At 48.4% G+C, this 25,133-nt stretch overlaps 1 protein-coding gene across 1 annotated transcript; it reads right to left on the reverse strand.

Annotated features, from left to right (window-relative positions):
• Nucleotides 1–9,297: 9,297 nt before the first annotated feature.
• On the reverse strand, nt 9,298–23,223 carry LOC116648133. The gene is made up of 4 exons (XM_032429971.1): nt 22,995–23,223; nt 12,734–12,861; nt 10,572–10,745; nt 9,298–9,513 (listed from the first exon to the last, which is right to left on the reverse strand). Exons 1-4 carry the CDS (start codon nt 23,221–23,223, stop codon nt 9,298–9,300), a joined length of 747 nt encoding a protein of 248 aa, XP_032285862.1.
• Nucleotides 23,224–25,133: the final 1,910 nt, after the last annotated feature.

Genomic DNA, 25,133 nt, shown 5'->3' on the forward strand with positions numbered 1-25,133 from the left:
AGCCTTCCAGACAGACCACAGACAACCACAATGCATTGTGATAAACCCCATTAACAGTGGAGCAAGGTAGAGAGGAACCAATTCCACCCGCAAGCCAGGGGAGGCTTCACCGAGAAGGTGATTTTCCAGTTGAGTCCTGAGGATAAGCAGGAGCCCCCCAGGGGAGAAGGAGAGGCAGGACAGTGGTGGCAGAGGGGATCTGTGTGCACAGGTGCAGAGGAGTGGAAGAGTCCAGGATGGCCAGCGGGGAGGCGCGGTTTGGTGTGAGTGCAGGGGCGTGGATGTGAGGAGGTGGAGCTCAGAGGAGGTGGGGGGAGCCATGGGAGGGGAGGCTGGAGCAGGTGCAGAAGGGCTGTGGGTGGGTGGCATGCTGAGGATTTGAGCTCTTGTAGATAAGACAACAGGGAGCCATTTATGAAAGGGGGAGACAGAATCGCATTTGTGTCCAGAAAAATCTTTCTGACAAGAGAATGGCTAGAGAGCTATTGTATGCATAGAGAAGGGATGGTGAGTGTGAAGTTCAGATAGTAGAGGGAGGCTGGAGACGAGGGACATACTTAGTTTGAAAGATGCTTAGAAGATTGGAGCCATGGGTGGGCGACACACACACACACACACACACACACGTTAAGAGACTCCAAGATTCCAGTGGCAACAGCTTGGCAGCTTTATCAAATGAGATGGGGAATGTGGGAGAGATTGAAGATGTTGGAGGGAGTGTGATGTTTTGGGCTGGACATGCTGAACTAGAGACACCCAGGCAAGTCTGGAACTCACAGGGAGAGGCACAAAGGTACAAAGGGTGTTGTTTCAGGCTATAGAACTCTGCACTTGACTCACAGATCACAACTTTAAGGTAAAATGCGAAGCTTTCTCTTCTTGCGCATTGGATCGGCTTGGGTGCGAGTCTGTCACTGTAATTTCCTAACAGCCTGATCTGATGCACGCTAACCCACAGCTCCCAGCCTGCTCGCACATCTGAAAGATGGAGGATATTAGCATCAATCCCTAGTGTTGATATATGGATCCACAGTGTTGTGGTGATGTGCTGAGACACAGGAGACCGTCTACAAACACCGTAATCAGCACGGTGCAAAGCTCTGAAAAGACCATACTAAGCACTCAAGTGGGCTCTGTGCAAAATTTAGTTATTCCCCAAATTCTCAATTAAAAAAAAAAAATCCAGAAGATCCTTCTGGCTTTCAGCTAGGTGCAGGGTTTCATTATGCTTACCAAAGCCCTATTTCCTCACCTTAATTATTCCTTGAGGAAGGCTGTAGCTTCTGAAGGACACTGGGCCCTGAGATTCAGCTCACGTGTTCCCTTTCCTGGCACTCCAGAAAAACAAATGTTGGAAAAAACCCCAAAGCCTACCGTCCACACAGCAGTCCTCAGCGATTCCTGCAATTGCTCAGTTACATGGCTATTCACGACATGCAGATTATAGGGTTACTCAGCTAAAGGCTCTGTGGCTCGACCAGATAAAACTAAATAAAAAAGAAACATGCAAACGTTGGACGTTTTTCTGAGCATATGGGCAGCAGTTACTTCTAGTCAGCAAGAAATAGGAACAAAACCAAACCAAACCGTGAGGGGTTTTTTTTGTTTTGTTTTTTCTGTTTTGTTTTGCTTCTCAAGGATGTGGATTATCTGGGACCCAGGAGCACTTATAAGGACCAGCTTTGTTTGAAAAGACCTTGTATTAAATAAAAAGGGCAGGATTTTTGCAATGTTTATGCGGGCCTAGTTTGGGTGGTTGTTGGTAGACCTGTGTTTTGGAACTTGCGTGGGGGTGGTGGTCTATAGACCTTGAGGCCAGCCTGGGCAAATAAACCCATTCCAGCAAACAGCGCCACCATCTACTCAGTTGCCGAAACCAGAAACCTAGATGAAAGATGGAAACCTTTTGCTCCCTCACCTGTGACATCCACTCAAACATCAGTTGCTGCCAATGTACCCCAAACCAGGCCTCTGACCCATGGCTGTCTCTCCCCCAATTCTGCCTCTACCTTGGGCCCAGACATCATATCCCTAGCCTGGACCATGGCATTGCTCCCCTAGCTAGAGTCTCTTGTCTCTGATTCTCTGGTTCTCTCCATACGGTAACTAGGGTCATCCTTTTAACAGGCAAAATCGCATGGCTCTCTTGTGGTTGAAACCCTTCAGTGGATCCCACTGCCCTTGAGGTGTGGTTGAGCCTTTGCCGTGGCCTCTGAGGCCCCTCCCGGCACCTGATGACTCTTCCCCGTCACCTGGCACCACGCTTCCCCCTTCGCTGTTTCCCACTCCAGCCCCATGGGTCCTCCTCTCAGTTTCCTGAAAGCATTGTGCTCACTTATCATTAGGACTTCGTTTAACGGTTCCCGTGCCTGGAAGATGCCTCCACTATGGTTGACTCATCTTGGTCTCAGTTGAAATGTCACTTCTTCAGAGAAGCCTTCCCTGATTTTCCCAGGAAAGTCTGGTCCCCCCACTCCCCCACCCCCACCCCCCCGCCGCCAGTATGCCGCATGGAATCCTGCATCTCCTGGTGGAGATCCTTCATGGAGCACCCTTTATTGCAAGTCATTGCTGGTCGGTCCTTCCCACTAACCGTTAGGTCCTTCTGTGTGGGGGAGCAGAGACCACATCTGTCCTGTTCCTGGACTACCCCAATACCTGTCAGTGCCTGGTACCCTGTAGGGACTCACTCAAACATTTGCCAAACGAATGAATGTGCCAGAGGGATAGGTACTTGCCAGCGATGTGACAACGTCCCTGGGGAAGAGGCTCTCGGAGCGCCCTCCCCACACGCAGCAGGGAGTGCCCATCCCCACAGCCAGCTCGAGGAGGGGACAGTAGAGTAGAGACTGCATCAGGCCCAGCGACGGCGCGGGTCACTGCCATGTTCTGGATCTCAGAGCTCGGTGGGGAGGATGCAGGCAGTGGGCTGCATAGGGGCAATGGGGGCGCAGACCGGGGACTCCTTGCGAACGGAGATGTTGTCATGCTCACTGTCAATGCCCAGGGTCTGAGCTCAGAGGGCCCCGTCTTCACTCTTCCTCACTTCCCGATCCCTCTGCCTCCCTCCCCTACCTGTCACCCACAGGACCCAGAATCCCATGCCGATGTAAACCCCCAGGGATGGGAAAGGGCCTCTCTCCAGATTACCAGCTGTGGTCACACACCCTCCCCCCGCCCAGGCAGGCCCGGTCCGACCAGCTTCGCAGATTTCCTCTCCTTCCTGCCACCTCGAAGCACCTGGGGGGGTTTCTGAAGGCACCCATCTTTTACTCTATCCAATGACGTCTTGGAGGTCACAATGACAAAGCAGACGGAGAAGTTTAATTAACAGACCATTAAAAAAATGACAATTTCTAGAGTCTCAAATGAAAGGTGCCCCTGAAACGTAAAACTGGAACCAATCCCATTTATGTGGGATTTCCAGGCTGGCTTCCTCCTCGTAAATAACCAACCGCAGCAGCTTTCCTCCACTGGGCAACGGCACCAGCCTCTGTCGGTCCCAGTGCCTCCCAGACCAGGCTCCGGGCACCTGGTGGGGCTGTGGGGAGGCCTGGGGGAGCCGCTCCTCATAGCAGGAGACTTTCTTCACTTTCAGGGAGAAAAGTTGGGTGTCAGAGAGAAAGGCGGAGTTCCCAGGTGGGTGTGAGTGTGTGTCTGTTGGCTAAGGGGCTGCGGTGGTGGATTTTGCAGCCCCAGTCCTATCCCTCACCCTTCCTCTCGAATTCATTACACACGTGCACGTGCACACATATGTGCACACGCACCCACACCCACCCACGAGCACCCGCACACACACATGTGCATACATGTGAATCCACACGCACCTGCACGCACACTGATACCCACCCGTGAGCCCACGCACACACCTACACACGCACACGCATGCACACGAGTCTGGATTTGAGACTTAGCATCAAGCTTTGGAGAAGATAAGGAAAAAACAGACAGCTACCACTACGTCCTCATTATGTGCCAGACGCTTCCTGCACCTCACCTTGATGAGAGGCTCGCCCTGGTCTCCCCTCCTCGCCCGAGAAAGGCTGGGGCACGTGGGTGGGGAGCTCAGCGAGCGGCAGAGAGAGTTGAGCTGCCGGGCGTCCAGTAGCCCATTCAAGTAACAAGGCAAAAATGAGAGTAAGCGTTTCCTCACTGCGATGGTAGAAGCGGGAGTCCCAAACCGGAGGAAACGCCACCCCCAATTCTGTTCCCCCGATGAACAGCGAGGGGCAGGTGGTCTCGCTGCGAAGGGAACCCCAGCAAAAGGCCCTGTAGTCTTATGGACGCTGAGGTCAGAGGGGAGAGGGGGGGCTGGGAGCGGAAAAGTACTGGGGACTGAGTCTGGGTGGGGAAATGTCCTGGTTTCACCCCTCGTTCTGCCCGGCAGAGGCTCTGAGGAAGAACCCTGTCTACCCAAGGCCTCGGGTAAAGAGACCCAAGAATGAAGGCGCCCGGCTAAGTTCTCCAAATGTGAGAAAAGCATGGGGCCAGAGAGGCCCGAGTCTGATTGCGATTCCCTGTCTGTGGTCAGGTCTGAAAAGTCACACCGAGGCCTCTGACCAGGAATCAGACTGCTCAACATCCCATGCATCTTGCCCCAGGCCACGACTGTGAGGGGCAGAGCCCGTCCTCAAGCCGACCTTAAGCTTCTCACCATCCCAGGAGCCTTCTCCCCGTTCCCCTGCTTTCCTCCTAACTTCCCCACTCACGGAACCACACGCCGCCAAAGGCCCAGCGGCTCCCTTGCGGGGTTCTCGCCATGGAAATTGCCTGCCCCGCCCCCCCACAGCTGCCAGCAGGTGGGTGCCCTCACTTTTTACGTCGGAGCCCCAGAGGGCAGCAGCCAAAATTGAAAGATGTTACCTCCAAGCAATGGCAGATGAATCCATTGGCATTTGTCAGAGAGGCATGGGTGAAGTTATCAAGATAGCTCAGAAAAGAGCAAAGAACACATAAAGCACAGGGCAGAATGGGTAAGAATGTGTGTGCTGGTTCTGAGCAAGTGTGGAATAGAAATTGTTGCTCGTCGGGGCTGTGGGGCAGAGGACAGGCCTGGGAGAGCATGTCCAGACTCTAGAGGGTGCTCGTCAAATGCCCGCACGAGAGAGGAGGCAGGCGTGTGATGGTGTTCTTGTACTTTCTTGAAACTTCATACTAGTAGATTATTGTAGTGGAACAATAGTGTGGATTAAATGAGGTTAACGCCACAAAAGCTTTTAACACAGGGCCTGGAACAAAGTGATTACTCAGGATTTGCTGGCTGATGCAATCATTATTACTTCTCACTGATGAATCTTGCCTTGCTCGAAGCCGATAGTAGAAGAAAGCTCTGTCTACATAGGTCTTGCCTTGTGTATTAATGGGTTCCTGCAAAGTTGTATATAAATCAGATGTATTGTCAGTTGTGAATTAAATTGATAGTTCTTCCTTTTAATGCTGGAGCACATGGGCTAAGTGTTGGAAATCTCCTCTGTGGGTCTCAAGCTTTCATTGGCTTCCATTGTGATTGCCCAGAGCTTTTTCTCTCCTCCGGTCTGGGTGGAAGGCTACACCTTGTTTAAAGGAAAACATGCCCCAGTTGGGTAGCACTGATGTCAAGCCCTCACTGGCCCCCATACAGAGCTTGGCCTTTGCTATGGAATCCTCCCGTGGTATGGAAACAGCAGGTGGGAAGGAGTGGCTCACGGAATAAAAGGAGAGAATTCCGGAAGCTTATACACAAACAGCCAGGTTATGCACAAGATATGCAGGATGGTTTCTTAACACAGATGGCCAGTTAGCCTGCAGGCAGGTAGAGTAGTGATGGGGGCATTAGACAGCCCTCTACCATGGATCCTTCTAGAAAAGGAACTGGGTAAGTTCTTGACTTCTTTTGCTGGTAATTTCATCCCCAAGAAGGTGGACGAAACCACACAGAGGTCTTCCACTTGGCACTTAAACCAGTAAGGAAGACTGGCTGGGAACATAAGGGCGAAGGCAGCTTTGGGGGAGAATGACCACTGGGTAAGCAGATTACCACCATGGTAAGAGCATAGGTTCTGGAGCATCATCTCCTGGGTCCAAATTCCGCTTCTGCGACTTATTAGCTATGTTCCTTTACCCTGCCTTGACTCTGTTTTCCTCTTTGGAAAGTGGGCATAATAGTAGTACCTACTTCATAGTGAGCTTGCTGAAAGTCAAAGAATCGATACAGTTAGTACATGATAAGTATCAGTATGCGATAAATTTTAGCTGTTAGTGTTATTGTTACTTGAGTTCATATTTGTGATGCAAAATTTAGATGGACATAATCATAGACCTTATGGAAGAATTTTAAAAACCTGAGGTCAGCAAAGCAGGTACCTTAGCCAGAACTTATAAAGGGAAATCTGGGTTAAGACAGCTCAGCAAGCTTTTCCTGTAAAGAGCCAGATAGTAAATATTTTCAGCTTTGGGTCTCTGTTGCAACTAGTCAACTCTGCTATTGTAACACGAAAGCAGCAGTAGACAATGTGTAAACAAATTGGCATGTCTGTGTTCCAATAAAACTTTATTTATAAAAACACGAGGAGGGCCGGATTTGGCCAGAGAACCATAGTTTGTGGATCTCTGGCTCAAGCAAAATGGGAAACACTAAAATATAAAATTCTGCCTGTGTTAATTGTAAGTGATATCAGTAAGATGAAAAGCAAGCAGGCAATTAATCAACACAGCTGCAGAGGGAGCTGTTTGCCTCAGATTGAGAGAGGACGTGTTTCCAAATGACATATCTGATAAAGGGTTAGTATCCAAAGTATATAAAATACTTATACAACTCAACACCCCCAAAACAAATAATTCAATTAAAAATGGGCAGAAGAAATGAACAGACATTTCTCCAAAGAAGACATCCAGGTGGCCAACAGACATGAAAAGATGCTTAGCATCATTCATCATCAGGGAAATGCGAATCAAAAGTACAATGAGATATCACCACATACCTGTCAGAACGGCTAAAATCAAAAACACAAGAAACAAGTGTTGGCGAGGATGTGGAAAAAAAGGAACACTCGTGTACTGTTGGTAGGAGTGCAAACTGGTTCAGTCACTGTGGGAGACAGCATGGAGGTTCCTCAGAAAAATTAAGAAGAATGACCCTGTGATCCAGCAATCACACTACTAGGTATTTACCCCCCAAACATAAAAACAGTAATTTAAAGGGATACATGAACCCTTATGTTTGTTGCATTATTATATACAATAGCCAAATTATGGAAGCAGCCTGAGTCCATCCATAGGTGAATGGATAAAGTGGAGATATATGTATATATCCATCTGATGTCTTCTTTGGAAGAATGGAATATTACACAGCCATAAAAAGAATGAAATCTTGCCATTTGCAATGACATGGATGGAGCTAGCGAGTATAATGCTAAGCGAAATAAGTCAGTCAGAGAAAGACAAGTACCATATGATTTCACTTGTATGTGGAATTTAAGAAACAAACAAAAAAATGAGTAAAGGGGAAAAAAAAGAGAGACAAACCGAGAAATAGACTCTTAACTATAGAGAACAAACTGTTGGTTACCAAAGGGGAGTGTGGTCGGGGGGGGGGGGGGGGGGGCTTTTGACCAGCACCAGTTGTTGAATGGAAGTGTTGGATCACTCTACTGCACACCTGAAACTAACATAACACCATGTGTTAATTATACTAGCATTTAAAATAAAAGTAAATTAAATTAAAAAAGAAACTCCAAGAAAAAAAAAAAAAGATAAAAGAAAAAGGACATGTGCTCGAAGAGGAGGAACTGTAGTGTCTTCTGCGTAGCATACTGTTCAGAAATATATGGAGGTCTATAGCTATATGATGCTATTAACAAAAAGGTGACGCCCTCCATGAATTTGTGAAAAAGGTTAAAGATTTTTTTGAGAAGAAAGAATAAGTTTTGTTTCTGTTTTGGGGGGTTGTTTAGTATGTTCAAAAGATGGAAGCAAGGAAAGGATAGAGCTCCTTCCTAGGGACAGCGCTATAAGGAAGAAGACGCCATGGCTTCGGTAACCATGGCAACAAGAGAAGGGACCGGAAGTGGATCAGGTGGCCTGTCAAGAGGTGTCAGGCAATGGTGGGAAATGACAACCCAGTGAAAACTATGGGAAAGAGATCGAGGCCCAAAGGAAACCCGGCATGACCAATAATGGCAAGAGAATGAAAAGCAATCGAAAAGTGCCTGGATGCAAACACTAGTTGTCTCTAAACGGTGTGATTTGGGTCATTGTTATTCTCTTGATTGGACTTTAGAGTAGTTTTTATTATAAGCATCCATTACTTTTATATATTTTTAAAGATTTTATTATTTATTTGACAGAGAGAGACACAGCGAGAGAGGGAACACAAGCAGGGGGAGTGGGAGAGGGAGAAGTAGGCTTCCTGCTGAGCCAGGAGCCTGAAGTGGGGCTTGATCCCAGGACCTTGGGATCATGACCTGAGCTGAAGGCAGACACTTAACGACTGAGCCACCCAGGTGCCCCGATCCATTACTTTTAAAATCAAAGGAAAATGAAAGCCAGTTAAGGTGGAGGAGGTTTCTTGGAGGAGCAACCTTAGGATGGATGTTTAAAAATTATAAAGAAGATAGATTTCACCCAGTGAAAATAGAAATTTCTCACTGTAATGGTCTGACCTGCACACTAGTGAGTGTCCATTGTGGCAGACATTGATTGATCCCCCATCAGTCATTTTATTACTTTCTTTCAGTGATGGTAGAACTTGCTTCCCAGCTTTCCTTTTGGTTATAGCATGGGCAAGTTGCACCATCCTAGCCGAGAATTGCTGAAAAATCTGCTGAGTGGTTCCCAGGAAAGGTTCTCCTTGTGTGTATGTGTGTGTGTGTACACGTGTGCATATATTTGTAGCATGAGGAGAAACTTTGGCCTTCCTGTGTTGGATGTGCTCATGTGAGGATGTGGTGTTTGGTGCAGTGGCAACCGCTTTGTCACCACAAGGAGTGAATCCCGAGGTTGCCATCCAACACTCTGGTGATGGTAGACCAGGAGATGGAAAAAGTGGGGTTCTTGATTCATTGAACCATAGCCATCCCTTCCCACATCTTTAGACTTCTGAGGAAAACCTATTGAGGATTCAGTTCTAGTTAAGTATTGCAGCTCCTAATTTTCTCACTTTCCCCAGAATATTCACACAGATGCATGTTGGTGGCTCTCAAATTATCTAAATGTTAAGTCAGGTTTGAGAACGTTTCAGTGTTCCTGAGTCTCTGGTCTCTAACTGTTTTAATGCAAAGTCTTGCAGTAAGGTGCCAGAATGCAGTTTTAAAATTTTTATTATTTCATGTCATTAGATTTTGTTGCTTTAACTATTGGGGGGAATAAAGGCATTTTAATGTGACTCGCTGGCTTCTCTTTCTTGTGGTTGCTATCATCCTTTCTCACGCCCAGCTCTGCAACCTGGAGATTCCCTTCAGTGGTGCAGGAAATTCCCATTCTCTGCAGGTTTGGACTCATGGGCAGGTCTTGGGGAAACACCAGTCTTTGCATCTCCTACAAGGTGGAGAATAATGGCAATGACGTACAGTTTGCGGGGCGGGGAGCACTTGGTCTAGCATAGCAGGTTCATATCCTGGCTCTGCACTGAGCAATGATAATCTTGGGCAAGTTACTTAACATGTCTCAGCTTTTCTTGGCTCATCGATAACTTGACGGTGATGTTAATGTGGTGGAGGTCATGAAGATTAAGGATTGGTAAAACCTTTAGCACTACACCTGGCACATGGTACAAACCCAACACATGGGTGCTGCTCTTCCCCATCCATAGGCAAACAAGGATGGGTTGGTCATGCTGCCAGCTGATGAAGTGAACAAGGTTGGGAAGGAGTGCCCGAGTGACGATGCATGAAGGTGGTGAACAGAGAATTTGTTAACAAAGGAAATTCCAAGACCCCACCCAAACCCTCTGAACTGAAATCACTATAAGCCTGGGAATTTACATTATAATCAGGCTTCCCAAGTGATTCATATGCACACTCAAATGTTAGAATCATAAGCATGTATGTCTAGAAAGACATCACAGTAATGGTTTTAAGGAAATGCATTTAGGAATGGTCCCACTTGAATTGACATGAGTCCAGAAGGTCACAGGTAGGGTAGAGGGATAGGAGCCAGAACCATCTTCCCTTATCCCAAAAATTTCCCTCTTCCCCAGACCTCTCTCTCCTCTTGAAATGGTCTTATTTCAGAACACCACAGCTACAACCCTTTTGCCTTCAGATCTCCCCCTAAGCCTAAGGTTACTGTCTGTTAGGGACTAGGCTACAGTTAGTCTCTTGTGGTAGATGGGATTATTGTTTTCAGTTCTTCACTCCCTCCTACCTATGACCTTGCAGTCAATAGAAATGGAATGAGTGTATTTCTCTGCAGGCTAGCAAGTGAGAAACATGGGAGTTGTAATGATAAGCCAGTAAATTTTAGGGTAGCTTGTTACGCAGCGTTTTTGTGACCAGAACTGACTAACATATTTCTTAAAAGTGGACAGAATTGGGGTTTGTCCGTGTTCTCACTGAAAGACTTACAAACGCTTTTCCAAGGAGAAGCTTGCTCACCATTGTGGCGAGGGCCTGGAAAGGGGAGAAGATCTGCCCAAACTGATAGCATTTGTGCACGTTGATGTCTCCAAAGCGACTGCGGCGCTCCTTCCGTCCGGCTAGTCTCTTCTCTGCCTTCATGTCCATGAAGTGCTGGAAGGGGCCCTGCTGGGGCAGATGGGCCACATGCACCTGCAGTGAGGAGCTGAGGGCCCAGGTAGCACGTGGTTACCGAGTCCCATGTGCTCACACCAAGACAAGGCGTACTTTTTAAAAACAGCCCGCTCTTGTTCATGCCTCTTGATTATTAGTTGGATTTCCATTTACCTTTCTTAATCTTCTATGGCCTTGGGAGATGGATCGAAGGGCCATCCCTTCTGTTTGTTGCTGGGAGCCTGACATGCTAAATTGTGGGTCAGGGCACTGAGTTCTAGTTAGGAGCTTGCCACTCGCTACAGGAACTTGGGCACTCACCACCCACCCGTATGATGGATTATTTTTTCCAGACTTAAAATGGCACGGTTTATATGAAACTGGAATGTCAAGAATGCCATGGGTTGCAAGCTATCCTTCTTGGAGGCAAGGGGCAGGAGGCAGGGTGCGATGTATGTTGCAGGGTCCTATCTTGTGATTATAATCTGGCTTCTATTAGAAACTGAGGCACAAAGGAGCCCTGCCTGCATTCTGCTAGGAGAGACGCCACCGTAAGGTGCACAGTGGATTTCCCAAGCCAGAGAGTTCCCCTTCACGGCACCCTCTGCCTGGACCCAGCTCTCTGTTGGAGGGTCCTGCTGGGTGCCCACTGCCCGACAGTGTCAGTCCCTGCCTTCCAACTGCCGTGATGCTTGCTTTCACCTGGTCTTCCCGGTTCCTGACGATCCCACCCTCACTCAGATCCCTCTCCTGCCCTAGCCTCTCCGGGCTGACAACAGAGCATCAAATTCTGCCTGCACACCAGTTTCTCCAAGGAGCTGCTACCCCTCCTAGCTCTGCCCGTGTGTGGCCAGTGGGAGAGTGGTGCCCAGCCTAGATTCTGACCCCGGGGCCACCCCGGGCATGCCCTGCCCTCCCTGCCTGAACAGGTGACACTTTTACACCCCACAGAGGCAGGGACACGGTTGGGAACATGGGGAGGGGACGGATTCCTGTTGCTGATGACCGAACGTGCCCTCCTTCCCGGCCGACACACCTGCGAGGGTGGGGGCTGCTGAGGAGTGGGCGGCTGGACACGCCGCAGGAACCTCATCCCAATTAGGGGCTTGGGCCATTTCCTGCCGCCCACACAGCAGGAAACAGATGCGTGTTATTTTACTTCTCTGCAGCACTGACCATAAGGAGCCCGAAGGACACCATGCTAGCAGCTCTGGAGGCGGGCGGAGGAGCTGACCAAAACCAGGCGCCACTGGGGATTCCAGAGATCCAACATCCCACCTCCTGCATGGAGAAACTGAGACCCAGCCAGGTGGGAGGACTGTCTCTCTGTTACCGTCTCTTGCATCGAGTATAAATTCACTGCATTGCTTCAGGGTGGTGACTCTGTTCCGAGGAAGGCGGTGTTCAGAGCCCACCTTGAAGAGCGACGGCATGAAGCCGCAGGGATGTACATGGCTCCCGGGCACCCCGAGCACTCTGGACGGGGCCAGAGTCCCCCAGAGGGCAGAGCACGTCTGCAGGGCACAATGAGAGGCCTCCAGCCGGGCCTCCTGCCGCCCTCCTCCTTTCCCTGACTTGCCACGTTGCCTTCCTCTGGGAGAGGTAGCATCTCCAGCATCATTGTCACCTTCTTAACACAGCGCAAGCCTCGCTTTCTGCCCGGGTCTTTCCCCCCTCCACCCCTGCCCTGCCTCCCCCCCACCCCCGCCCTCGCCTTACTCCTCCCCGGCCTCACTCCTATTCCTCTTTCAGGGCTCTGATTTTGGCTTCCAGTGAAGGGCCACCTCCACCAGAGTTAAGCCCTAGCCCACGCCCCCCCCCAAACTCCTCCTCCTCTGGGCTTCCCGACCCTTTACCCCAGGGATCTGTGTCCCCCACTTGACTTCTGTGAGTGTCTCACTCCACTTACTCCTGCTCCTTTGGTCCTTGTCAGCTCTTTGTTTGCTGAGCGTACCCCTGTGCGGGGCACGCTGTCATTCCTCAGTGTGCGAAGGGTAAGGGGAAAAAGGGATCCTTGGAAGACTCACATCACGTATTCGTAAGCTTTTTGCTATTGGAGGAGAAAAGTCCCAGCTTCGTCCCATAGCTTTGGTGGTGCTCAAACTCGAGATTAATGGTGGGTAAACAGGTCCCAGTGGGACCGGCAGCTTCCAGTCTGTTCCAGGGAAGTGAGGAGAGAAATGCCATGCTGTTAGGATCCATGCACAGCGCTAGACCTAGGGTTCATTTCTTTGTGTTTGACCCCACCCACAGAATAACAAGGGAGGTTCGAAGGAAGCAGACCCTCAACCCAGAGCCAAGAATGAAAGCCCTCGTTAGGAGAGACACATGGAACCTATAGGATAGTCTGATTTGCTTTTTGGAATATGATAAGCACAGTGGGCAGTTGTCTTTGCTAGATGCATTATTGGCAAATTGTTTTGCTGATGCCACACGAGTTGAGTTAATTATTGCTCTGGGGGTTTAACTGAGTAGAGAAGATCATTACGGGCTTCAATATAGTCGTTTAATTAGGTTAATTAAATAATGAATTATGTGACCCTCTCACTTTTTTGGATTTATGCAGAATTATTTTTTCATATCAGCGTAGAAGTCGGCAGACTTTCTCTGGAGGGGCCAGATGGTAAAAACGTTAGGCTTTATGGCCATATCATCTCTGTTGCAACTACACAACGTGGTTGTTGCCGCACAAAAGTAGCCACAGATAACAAGTAAATGAGTAGGTGTGGCTGTGTTTCTGTAACACTTTATCGGTGGGCACCAAATGTGACTTTCATATCATTTTCATGTATCACAAAATTTTATTCTTTTGATTTCTTTTTTTTCCGCCATTTAAAAACGGCAAGACCATTCTTGGTTTGCAAGTCATCCAAAACAGATGGCAGGACAAATTTGGCCTAATGGGCTGTAGTTTGCCACCCCCTGCATTAGTGGATGCTTCACTACAACCCCTGTTCCAAGGAGACAAGTGCTAATTTCCAAAATAGAAACAAGGATTCTGAAGTTTTCTCAGCAATTTCAAAATCACTGTGCAAGATAGACATCTGGCCCATGACCAAGCCTTAAGCAAACCAAGCCGAGGTTGGCTGGTCTAATCCAAAGTCTAGGGTTCCCAGGGAACTTGAAGCCATCCAGTTCATATTCTAGACCTTATGCATGACCACATTTAAACCAACTTAGGAATCGAAGGCTCATTTAGAGATACAAGGCTCTCGAGTCCTAGAGTAAATGATCTCATCACCGTGACCCTTAATCACTGATTTTCACACTGACGATTTTGAAGCATGCGATGCAGTCCTGCCTCGGTGTAATTTAACTTCCTAATGATGTTGGACAAAATTGCTTCTTCCCTCCCCGCCCCCCCACATGCACCAAAGCCATAACTAATGGCAAGACTCCACCTCTAGGTTTTCCTCTACTGAGCCAGCCATGACCTTAGGTGTTGCTCCTTTCCTTTTCTCTAGATTTTAGGAGCCAATGTTGTGGACAGCCAGGGTGGGAGACCTGGGTCTGGGTGGTATTTGGTCATGTGGTTCCTGAAAGCTTTCAGCAACCCCGGGATGAAGCATTGCTCTTCCAACAGAATTTCAAACTAGAGAATGAAGTAGGCTTGACATAGCAGTTTCCCCAGGATGCCAGAGTAGGTAGAAAAAAATAATGCAGGGGCGCCCGGCTGGCTCAGTTGGTGCAGCAGCTGCTTCGGCTCAGGTCATGATCCCAGGGTCCTGGGATCGAGCCCCGTATCGGGCTCCCTGCTCAGCAGGGAGCTTGCTTCTCCCTCTCCTGCTCCCCCTGCTTGTGCTCTCTCTCTCTCTCTGTCAAATAAATAAATCTTAAAAAAAATAACCCAGAATGACTTTTTCTAGCATCTGCCGGAATACTTAATTTTTGAGACCATAGTAAGGTTCCGACATTTTAAAAACCTTCATTGGTGGAAGTAGGGTGGTGGTGGGCTAGCAGAGCCCAGCCCAGGGTCTTGTACACAGTGGATTCTCAGGAAGCATTTATAAGACAAATGAAAGGGGGAAGGCGTTTTGGGGGCGGGGCATGAACTGCCAGCTGAACTCCCTCTCCGGTCTCCGTAGGGACATGTGTTATTCTGGGGGGGAAGGTCCCCTCTAGACCCAGGCAGACCAAATCCTGTCCTAATTTTACACCACCAGCTCTGTCTCAGACAGCTGTGCCACAGGCTTAGTGTTATCTTAAAAGAGGAACCCAGGGGCGCCTGGGTGGCTCAGTCGGGTGAGGGTCTGGCTCTTGATTTTGGCTCGGGTCATAATCTCAGGGTCGTGAGACAGAGCCCCGCCTTGGGCTCTGAGCTGGGCTTGGAGCCTGCTTAAGATGCTGTTTCTCCCTCTGCCCCTCCCCCCCCCTAAAAAAAAAAAAAAAAAGAGGAAAGCAGCTTCCCTGGGCTTTGCCAAAGCCTCCTCAGTCGGTGTTTGCTTTCTGCGGCATTGGCAATCAGTCCTGCTGGAAGCAGGGGCTGTTCTGCAGGTGGAAGGAGCCAGCCCCCACCGAGCTCAGGATGCGGTCCCGGGTTGTGCAGGGTGCCCCTTTGTCGGGAGAAAAGCTCCAGAGGGTTAGAAGGGATGGGAGGGGCGGAGGCTGGGGCTTCATGTTGTTCTTTTTCCTTACGCAATAATATGACAATTTCGGCAGTTTTTATGTTCTTCTCCTTGGTAATTTTTTTGGGGGGTGGGGTGGGGGAAGAGAATGGTCGCCAGGGAGATGGAGGGGAAGTTGGAAAGAGGCTGCCCTCTGGGACTGATTAAACCCTGGAGATACACGTAGTCCTAGAAGACGGAGAAAGTTTTTAAAAAGATTATTTACAACTTAAAAAGTAGCTTCGTGCCCTCAATCCAGAAAGCATTTCTCGTCTGGTCCAGGAAGGGCATCTTTGCATCTTGGCATTAGACTCTGAGCTCTTGAAGACACAGTTTGGGTTCCGCTGGTCTTTGAAACCCCAGCACCCATCCTGAAGCTTGGCATACAGTAGGTGCTCTATACATGCAGGTGACAGTAAATAAAGACTGAATGAATGGGTGGAAGACATGCAGCTTTCTGGGCAATGTATTCTGTGCTCAGCACGATCCCAGCTACTCCCCACCCAGAGGCGGGCTGTCTGCGAAAAGGAACAGCAGTCCAGACCTGGGAGAGCGGCTTGAAAAGGTGTGAAATGTGTTGAATTTCAGTCTCTTTGCTGCAAGTAAATGGGAAAATCCTTTATCCGCCGCTCACGCGTCTGGCCCGTCTTGTCTTCAACAGTTTCTCTTTAAGGGGAATTTGGCTTTCAGACTGTGGGAAACTATCAGACTTTGGCTCCAGCAGAAATTCTCATCCCTGGTGGTGTGTTGGAGCCTCCTGGGGGAGAGGGTGGGGCTTAAAAAATTCCAAAGCAAGGCTGCACCCCAGGCCAAATGCACCTGTGTTTCAGCAGGTGGGACCCTGGACAAGCCCTCCAGGGGATTCGACCGTGAGCAGCCAAGGCTAAGAACCACCGAGGGAGAGTTGAGTTCACGTGTGCTGTCACAGCTTTACCAGACAGCGCTCCTCTGACTGCAAGTTAGCGGCCAAACCAGGAGGGGCTTTTAAGGGTGGAAATAATGATCCTGTGGATTATAGTATTCGATTGGAGTCAGCACTTTTTATTTTGGACAGTGGCTTCAATAAGTGGAAAAAAAAAAAAAAACAAACAACCCTGAGTCTTTGTATCAAAAAGTCATTTCGTTGGATTTTAAAGCTTTACTGCTTTTTGCCAGATTTGAACGGGGTTGGGGTGGGCGGGGGTGGAGTATTTAGTGTTAGAGAAATACCGTGATTTTTTTACAGCAAGGTTTACGTTATTATTTTCTGAATCCGCAGCTCCTAGCGTGGGGCCTGCCATGTAGTAGATACTTAGAAATGCTGGAATAATTACAGCAGCTGTCGCTGGCTGGATGCTTCCTGTGATATTCACCGTCTCCTTTAATCTTCAGAGTGACCATATAAGATGGGTCCTATTTGTATCTTCGTGTTGAAGGGCATGGTGGGCTGACTTCTAAGATGGTCTGAGATTCTGCCCCCTATTATGTGCGCCCTGTATAGTCCTCTTCCCTTGAGTGTGGGCAGGACCTGTGAATATGATGAGCTATAGCTCATGATTATGTTACATTGTGGCAAAGATGAAGGGATTTTACAGATGTAATCAGGGCCCCTGATCAGTTGACTATAAATTAATTAAAAGGGAGTTTAGGGGCGCCTGGGTGGCTCAGATGGTTAAGCGTCTGCCTTCGGCTCAGGTCACGATCCCAGGGTCCTGGGGTCGAGCCCCGCATCGGGCTCCCTGCTCCGCGGGAAGCCTGCTTCTCCCTCTCCCATTCCCCCTGCTTGTGTTCCCTCTCTCGCTGTGTCTCTCTCTGTCAAATAAATAAATAAAATTTAAAAAAAAAAAAAAGGGAGTTTATCTTGGGTGGGCCTGACCTAATCAGGTGAGCCCTTTAAAAGAAGTTCAGGGGGCTCGAGACTCAAGTCATGCTGGCCATATAGAAGCATGCCACCATAATTTCTTTTTTTTTTTTTCTTTTTTCTTTTTAAAATATTTATTTGAGAGAGAGAGAGGGAAAGAGAGAGCATACACATGAGCAGGAGGGGCAGAAGGAGAGGGAGAGAGAGAATCCCAAGCAGACTCTGCACTGAGAATGGAGACTGACACAGGGCTCGATCTCACAACCTCGAGATCATGACCCCGAGATCATGACCCCGGTTGAAACCAAGAATCCGACTGTGTCACCCAAGCCCCCCAGCATGCCACCAAGATTTCTAAAGCTGCAAGCAAATGGACTTTGGCAACGACCCTGAGTCTCAAATAAGAGCTGAGCAGAGGACCCAGCTAAGCTGTGCCTGGACTCCTAACCCACAGAAACTGAGATAATGAGCAGGCATTGCTGTAGGTTGCTACGTTTGTGGTAATTTGTTACACAGCAATGGAAAACTAATACACTAGTGAAGTAATAATGATGCAGAGAAGTCACAGGACTTGGCCAAGGTTGCACATTAGGAATGGTGGAACTGCGAGTGGAACCCTGCCATTTCTGACCCCTTGTTGTTTGACATTGACACTAGCGTCGGTTTGTGAAATAAGGCTCATCTGCATCAGCTCCCCGATTTTCTGTAAACTATAAATGGGACAAAACCAAGGCGGATACCAAAGCCTTTGTGAAATGAAGTGGAATCATAGCAAATGTGGAGACACATTTGGAAGTCATGCCCAGGAGAAGGGCTGAGGTAAACTCTTTTAATAAGGACCGGGAGCACAAAAGCCAATTTACTGAACATCAAAGAAACCTCAAGAAAAAAAGAGACATGGCCGTGGTCACATGGTGACACCCATCTGTTTTGCTCCCGATGGGAGGATGCCGACCTACTTTTCTGATTGGATCCAGAGTTTAGACCATCGTGATTATTAGAGTTGCCCTTCCTTAAAGAAAAGCTAATCTTTACTTCTAGTAGTGGTAATGTACGTTTTAATCCAGCTTTTCCAGTGTGTGTGTGTGTGTGTGTGTAAAAGTTTGTTGGAGGGAAAGAGGTGTCTTGGAAAGTTACTATTTTATTCCAGTCAGCTAGAATGTATCTTTCTCTTTTCTCCTCACTCACCTGTCCTCTTTCTGCCTGGGAGATAGATGTGATGCACAGAGGTGAGCAGCCATTTTGTGAACATGAGGACTTAACCTCATGATAAGAGGCTTGGGTCTCTGATGCCATCATGGAGCCCCCTGCCAGCCCTGAACTACTTTCCTCTGGACATCTTGTCATATGGGGGAAATACAGTCCTCTTTCTGTTGGTGGAACTTTTTTCTTCTTATCCCTTCAGGGCAAATGTAATTCTGTCTGATATAAAAATGTAAAAAATAAGGTACACTCCCCAAGTATTTGAAAAATACTTGGTAAACTGTCCAGTATTAACATGTGCAAGGAACAATTCAACATCTTTATTATAATTTAAGGACCCTTTTCTAGAGTTATAATCAGGGTGAGAGGGGGATTCAGGGATGCCTCTCTCCTTCATTACTGACTTGTGGGAAGTATGCATAATGGTGTGAGATGGGGAGGAGGGTGGCTGAAATAGAATTTAACCGCAATTATGAATCACTCATTGGCCCTGATGTGTTTAATTTTGTCTGAAGCACAGAAGACCCAAAGAATTGCTCTTTGTCCTTGAGCAACCCGTAACCGAGCATCTGTTTGGGATCTAAAAGTATATTCAGCTTTGGGGTAAGATGAGTAGGCTTAGCCACTGCACACACCAGTGAGGCAATCGCCTGCGTCATTAGACACAGGATCTGCAACAAGAAGGGGACAGACCCAGTTTTCCCTTCCTGGTCCAATCACAGATGAATCACTGAATTCAGCTCAGGAGCACCTAGACAAACTGTCTCTCATTCAGAGGACAATGATGGCAATGGTGCAGACACTATAACCCTAAAACTCTCTTGGGGTGCCTGGGTGGCTCAGATGGTTAAGCATCTGCCTTCGGCTCGGGTCATGATCCCAGGGTCCTGGGATCGAGCCCCATGTCCGGCTCCTGGCTCAGCGGGGAGCCTGCTTCTCCCTCTGCCTCTCCCCCTGCTCGTGCTCTCTCTCTCTCTGTATCTCTGTGTCTCGAATGAATAAATAAAAAAATCTTTAAAAAAAATTAAAAACAAAAAAACCCTAAAACTCTCTTGTGATTTGGGGCATGGCTGAAGGAGGTGGGAATAATTAGACTGAAGAAGAGAGAACCCAGTGGGAGACACGACAGTTATTAAACACTGCCTCATAGAAGAGTGATCAAACCCATCTCACCCAGCCCCGATGGGTGGAATTGGAGCCAGTGATGGGAGCTTCCAGGAGGCAGTTCTGGATTTGGATTTGGATTTGCTTACGATGTCAACAGCTGCAGCTGCCGAAGACAGAGTGGCCCATCTCAGCAGATGGTCATGTCGCTGCTGGCACTTTAGATCGAATGACTTCTTGTGGAGATGGTGTACAGGGATCCCAGCATTCACATGTTCTCTCCTTCACTCGATGACTTCACTGATGGATTAGAATTATTAGTGTCTACTAGGTGTCAGGCTCTTAGTGGTCAGACTACGACCTTGAAGATCTCTCCCAACTTGGTGATTCTCAGATGCTCTGAACACAACGAGCTCCGTTCTGCATGAGGCAGAACCAAAGCACCAAAATCTGGGACGAGTTGCACAAAGCCATGAGGCATGTCAGTGGTGGACCCGTCATCGTCTCTGAGCTTTTGCTCTGTCTCCTCTCCTTTCTTTTTCAATCATCTGCTGCTTTCAGAGAAAACCAAGTCATGCTGTGCTAAACCATCAAGGCTTGGGGAACGTGTTTAGACAGGATGTGCAGTTACCCAATACTGGTCTGAATGCTGTGTTTTCCTGACTCTGACAAATTGGAGCAAGCTCTCCTTTTGATCTACAATCTTCCAAATCGCCCCAGATCCCCCCAAGTGGAGGCGGGTCATCAGCAAGGGTTGTGGTTCGGATTTCATACAACACATGTCTTTCTGACGGGGCATGGCTGCGGATCCTTCTGACGCGGTCAACCCTGCTCCGCTCTGCCCTAAGATTCCAAAGATTGCTGTGGAAAGCGCACATTTCCAAGCAAGCCCATTTCACCCAGTTCTTAAACATGTATGAATCTCCCTCCCTCCCTCCCTTTTTCTATCCCCCCCATCTCTCTCTCTCTCTCATGCACTCACACACACACACACACACACACACTCCACCACTTCACCGTCGATCTTTACATCCTACCCTTATGGATGTTTCCTGCCAGGATCTCTTGCCTGGCAGACCCTCTGTGTGGTTAGGAGTGCCTCTCAGGTGGTGAAAGGTAGCCTCGCTTCTGCCGCTGGGCATTCCACAAGCAAGCAAGGGGCCATTTTTACTTCTGAATGCGCCAGGTCTGCAAGATGGAGTGAGAGCAAATTGGCAGCTGTGTTGGACCGTCTGACGCTGGGAAAAGCATCTGTTGGAAAACTTGCTTTGTAATTTCCTGAGCCTTTTGGGGTCAGAAGTGGGTAGAAACCCCCAAATGGAAGAAAAGCTTAATTACTTTCAAGGGGGAGGAAAATACGAACCAGAAGGGCTCACATGGGGGCAGTCTGTGGATTCTGAACTTCAGGCTCTCAGGATAAATGCTTCCAAAGCTTCCCAAAGCACTCCTTTCTTCTGGAGCAAGCACTGGAATCCTCCTGAGATAATTGATTTGGCCCAGACTGGACTGTAAGTGGGTGGGAACGCGGCTCACATTCACCCTCTGCCAACATTGCTCTGGAGGGCTGGGGATGAGCTGGAGAACAGCACAGGGCCCCTTAATGCATTCACTGCATTTGTGTCTTTGATTACTGGTTTTATTCACCAAGGTATTTTCAGCACTGGAACAGAGCCTGACACGGAGTGGGTGCTCAGCAAAGATTCAGGGAGGGAGGGAACGCATCCATTTTTGTATCCCATGCACTCCCTAAAGTTCTTGTCGCTTAGCTGACTTGTATAAATGGCTGCTCTGGGAAACCGAGGTCAAAAAGCAAAGGGGGGCTCTGATCACTAAACAGAACTGGAAAGGAATATAAATTGGGAAGGTCGGAAGAGTGGGGGAGTAGCACACTGCTCTGTGGAAGTATCTGGAAAAGCCCTGGGCTTCTGTGCATGCCCTCAGCAAGCCTCTGAGCTCAGAGACAGGAGGAGGCCAGAGATTTCCCCCACATGCCTTGGAAGTTTACAGCTCATCCTCAACTGTGTCTGCAACAAAGATTTTGCACTTGCTTGGCTTCAAGGCTGAGGCCTTTATCCCAAAATAAAGGGTCTCCCCTCTCTCTCCTACATCGCTTTGCTACATCTCTTCTCTTCCCTTACCCTGCAATTCCCCTTAATTACTAGTTTCAGTCCTGGGGGATAATACCGAGCTTTGCAAAAAAAGAAAAAAAAAACACACAAAACAAAAAAAACCCCACTTTTCAAGTTCTGCCTTATCTGGTTCCATCATCATGGCTTTCATTGGCCCGAGTGAGACTAAAACTGAGAAGGCTTTTAGGGAAGCGAAACTCTGACTTTCAAGAACTGAGCAATGGCCACATAACGAAAGCCCTTTCTGATTCCACGCGCATAGGTCTCTGGGGGTAATTAGGAGAATTTATGTATCCCCTTCTGGCAGCTATCATTCGTCACTGTGTTTAGCACGTGGAATAAGTGATGGCTCCATGTTAATGATCAGAAAAGGTTGCATCTTCCAGGTAGCAAATGAGGCTTAAAGATAACTTTTCATCTTAAAAATACCCCCCTCGCTCTCCCCTCCCCTGTCGGGGGTAGGGGGCACACTTAGCAGAAATGCCGTGTAGATGTATTTGCAGGAGGTTTGACTTCTTTAGCGAGAGGAAGATGGAGATGCAGAGAGGACTCGCCCCAGCCCCCTGGGCACAGACAACGCAAGCTACTCCGTATGTTTGGTAAATTAGGGTTGGTAAATTGGAGCTTGAGAGCCATAGGCAAGGGTAAGTCATCCCTTGGGGAACAGGTAGGTGAGGCAGGGGAGAAGGGACAGAGAGGTGGGTGGGGGGAGAATTTACAAAAGGAGAAACAAGGAGACATGCTTTCAGCTGGCTTAGCTGCTCTCCCATGGATCAGCTCCGTGGCTGCTGCCTCCTACTCTGAAGACACCTGCTGCCAGCACTAAGTGGTTCATTCCGCATACTAGAAGGGAGACCTTGTTGGCCGGTGGCTCTTCCCTGCCTCGATGGGACATGGCTGGGGCTCAGGTCCGTGCTTTGCTGGGCTGAGAGGCAGCCCAGCGTGGAAGAGCCCAACTCAGCAGAAGCAGAGGTGATCAATGGGGAAAGGGTTGGGGTCCCTTGGCCAGAACAAAGCCATCCCCCACCCCAGGAAAAGTGCGCTCTGCTTTTCCTCCTAAGTATCAGATTCCATTACTGAGAAGATGAGGCCGCCTCTGGGGCCCATGACACAGAATGAGGCCCCTGAGCTAATCAGCATGCACGGCCTTTCATTCCATTGTTGTGGTCCTTTCTGGCTCAGCCCCGGATCATACCTAAGTATGGGAATTAGAGCTTTGGAGCCAGAAGTTCAGTCATGAATAGCAGTAGCTCTGCAGACTTGCTGTTTGCAACCACAGTGCTTTTCCTACCCCAGCAGCTCTGCCCCTGCGTGAGAAGCTCCAGCTCCAGGACCCCATTTAATAAACCCAAGGGTGCCTGCAAATGCACGGGGATGGGGTTTGTCTGCAGCCCCGGGCTGGCCTTACCCTTGGCATCTTTTCTCGGTTCCGTTCTGCCAAGAGATGGGCCTTCCTTAGTAGCCTTGTCACCTCCTGTGTCTTTTGCTTTGTCCTTAAAGATCTGGGCACCTTCCCCCTTCTGCAGCATCTGCCCATCAGGCAAGGACTGGTCTTCAGGCAGATCCTCTTGCTTCTTGTTCTCCTTTTTCCTCTCATGGGGAACTCTAAGGATAAAAAGTCCACCATCAGGTATCATGTTCTGAGTGACTCAGTAACCCCCAAGTGAGTGGCCTGGCATGAGGTCAGAAGAGGAAGTTGCTGAACAGGAACTTCCAACTTCATGAAAAATCATTTAATCTGGGAAGAAAATAAATCGATGCTGGCAGCTTATTCTTGCATATTTGCATAGCACAGTCATGAGAGAAAGGTGGGAATATCCCCCAAGTAGTAGAACAATAGGAGAACAGGTGTCCCACATCTAATGCTTCCCACAGTGCCACTAAGGAATTACACACATATACACACGTATATATTACAAAGAAAACAGTTCCTACAGGGGTGAGACACAGGAGATCAGGAAACATCTAAGAGCTGGTGTTTGTGTGTGTGTGCGTATATATATATATTTTAAAGATTTTGTTTATTTATTTGAGAGAGAGAGAGAGAGCATGAGTTGGGGGAGAAGCAGAGGGAGAAGGAGACTCCCCACTGAGCAGGGAGCCCAATTCAGGGCTCGATCCCAGGACCTGAACTGAAGGCAGACACTTAGCCGACTGAGCCACCCAGGGTCCCCTGGTGTATATATTTTTAATATCAAGGAATTTTCTCTTTAATTTTTTTTTGAGTATAGTTGACACACAATGTTACTTTAGTTTCAGGTGCACAACACAGTGATTTGACTTCTCTATGCTTTATGCTGTGCTCTCCACAATGTAGCTACCATCTGTCACCATAGTATTTCATTTTTAGAGGGTAGGGTTAATATACTGCTCATCAGACTGTGTTTTCTGTTTTTTTCCCCCCATTTCCCATTATATCAATTATTTGTGTTTGGGGAGAATATTAAGCCGTTCTTCAGTGATTTTCTTTTTTTTAAAGATTTTATTTATTTTAGAAAGAGAGAGAGATAGCACGAGCGGGAAGGGCAGAGGAAGAGGAAGAGAGAATCTCAAGCAGACTCTGTGCTCAGCATGGAGCCCAAGGACGGGGGCTCGATCCCAGGATCCTGAGATCATGACCTGAATCGAAACCAAGAGTCAGATGTTTAACCGACTACGCCACCCAGGCACCCCCTTCAGTGATTTTCCAACATCCAAGTCACCCCAGTGGACAAGACCCACAAGATCCTTCCTGACCTGACCCTGCTCCCTTCATCTTCTGTTCTACTCAACCTCTCCCCTTCCCAACCCCAATGCTCTTTCAACAGGAGAACCATCCCAGTGCCTCAGAAATGCTGTTGGCTCTTAGGCTTCTGGGATTGGCTTGTCTCTCTCCCTCTGCCTGGAATGTAACACTTTCCCTCCTTCCCTCCCCTGAACGCTCATCCTCCTGGGGAACTCCTACTCATCCCTTCCTCTATGGTGCTGTTCATGACACCCCCCAGTTCTCACCCTGAGATGTAGACCTGCCCTCCCTCTGGTCTCTGGTATCTTTTTTTTCCCAAAGATTTTATTTATTTGTTTGAGAGAGAGAGCGAGAGGGCACGTGCTTGAGAGTACAATCGGGGGGAGAGGCAGAGGGAGAGGGAGAAGCAGACTCCCCGCTGAGCCAGGAGCCTGACGCGGGACTCAGTCCCAGGACCCTGAGCTGAAAGCAGACGCTTGACCGACTGAACCACCCATGCGCCTCTCTGGCATCTTTCAAGTATCTCCATTTTAGTATTGACCAGTGTGCAATAAATGGTCTGTTTTCATACCTACTTCCACTGTTAGATTTTATGTTCTATGAAGTCACAGGCTCTATCTGGTTCACCAATGTCTTCTTAATACATAGCACCTATACCTAGCAAGAGGCAGATCCTCAATCCATATTGGATGGGTGGATGGATGAATGGGAGGATGGTTGGATGGCAAGATGACAAAGTATTGGGTAAAGGTAGAGAAGAACAAAAGACAATAGATTCAAAATATTAACTATGTGGAAGGGAATGTCGAGGGACATATGTAA

This window comes from Phoca vitulina, unplaced genomic scaffold (assembly GCF_004348235.1).
Source record: "Phoca vitulina isolate PV1807 unplaced genomic scaffold, GSC_HSeal_1.0 scaffold41, whole genome shotgun sequence".
NCBI classification, from domain to species: domain Eukaryota; kingdom Metazoa; phylum Chordata; class Mammalia; order Carnivora; family Phocidae; genus Phoca; species Phoca vitulina.

Bases quoted from the DNA above. Each gene is read 5' to 3' on its own strand.
- LOC116648133 (XM_032429971.1), bottom strand. From the start codon at position 23,223: ATGATACCTGATGGTGGACTTTTTATCCTTAGAGTTCCCCATGAGAGG. The intron at 12,862-22,994 runs GTAAGGCCAGCC...TCCCTGGAACAG, and splicing joins ACCGAGAAAAGATGCCAAGG to ACTGGAAGCTGCCGGTCCCA. The intron at 10,746-12,733 runs GTGAGTCTTCCA...TCCTCACTGCAG, and splicing joins AAAGCTTACGAATACGTGAT to GTGCATGTGGCCCATCTGCC.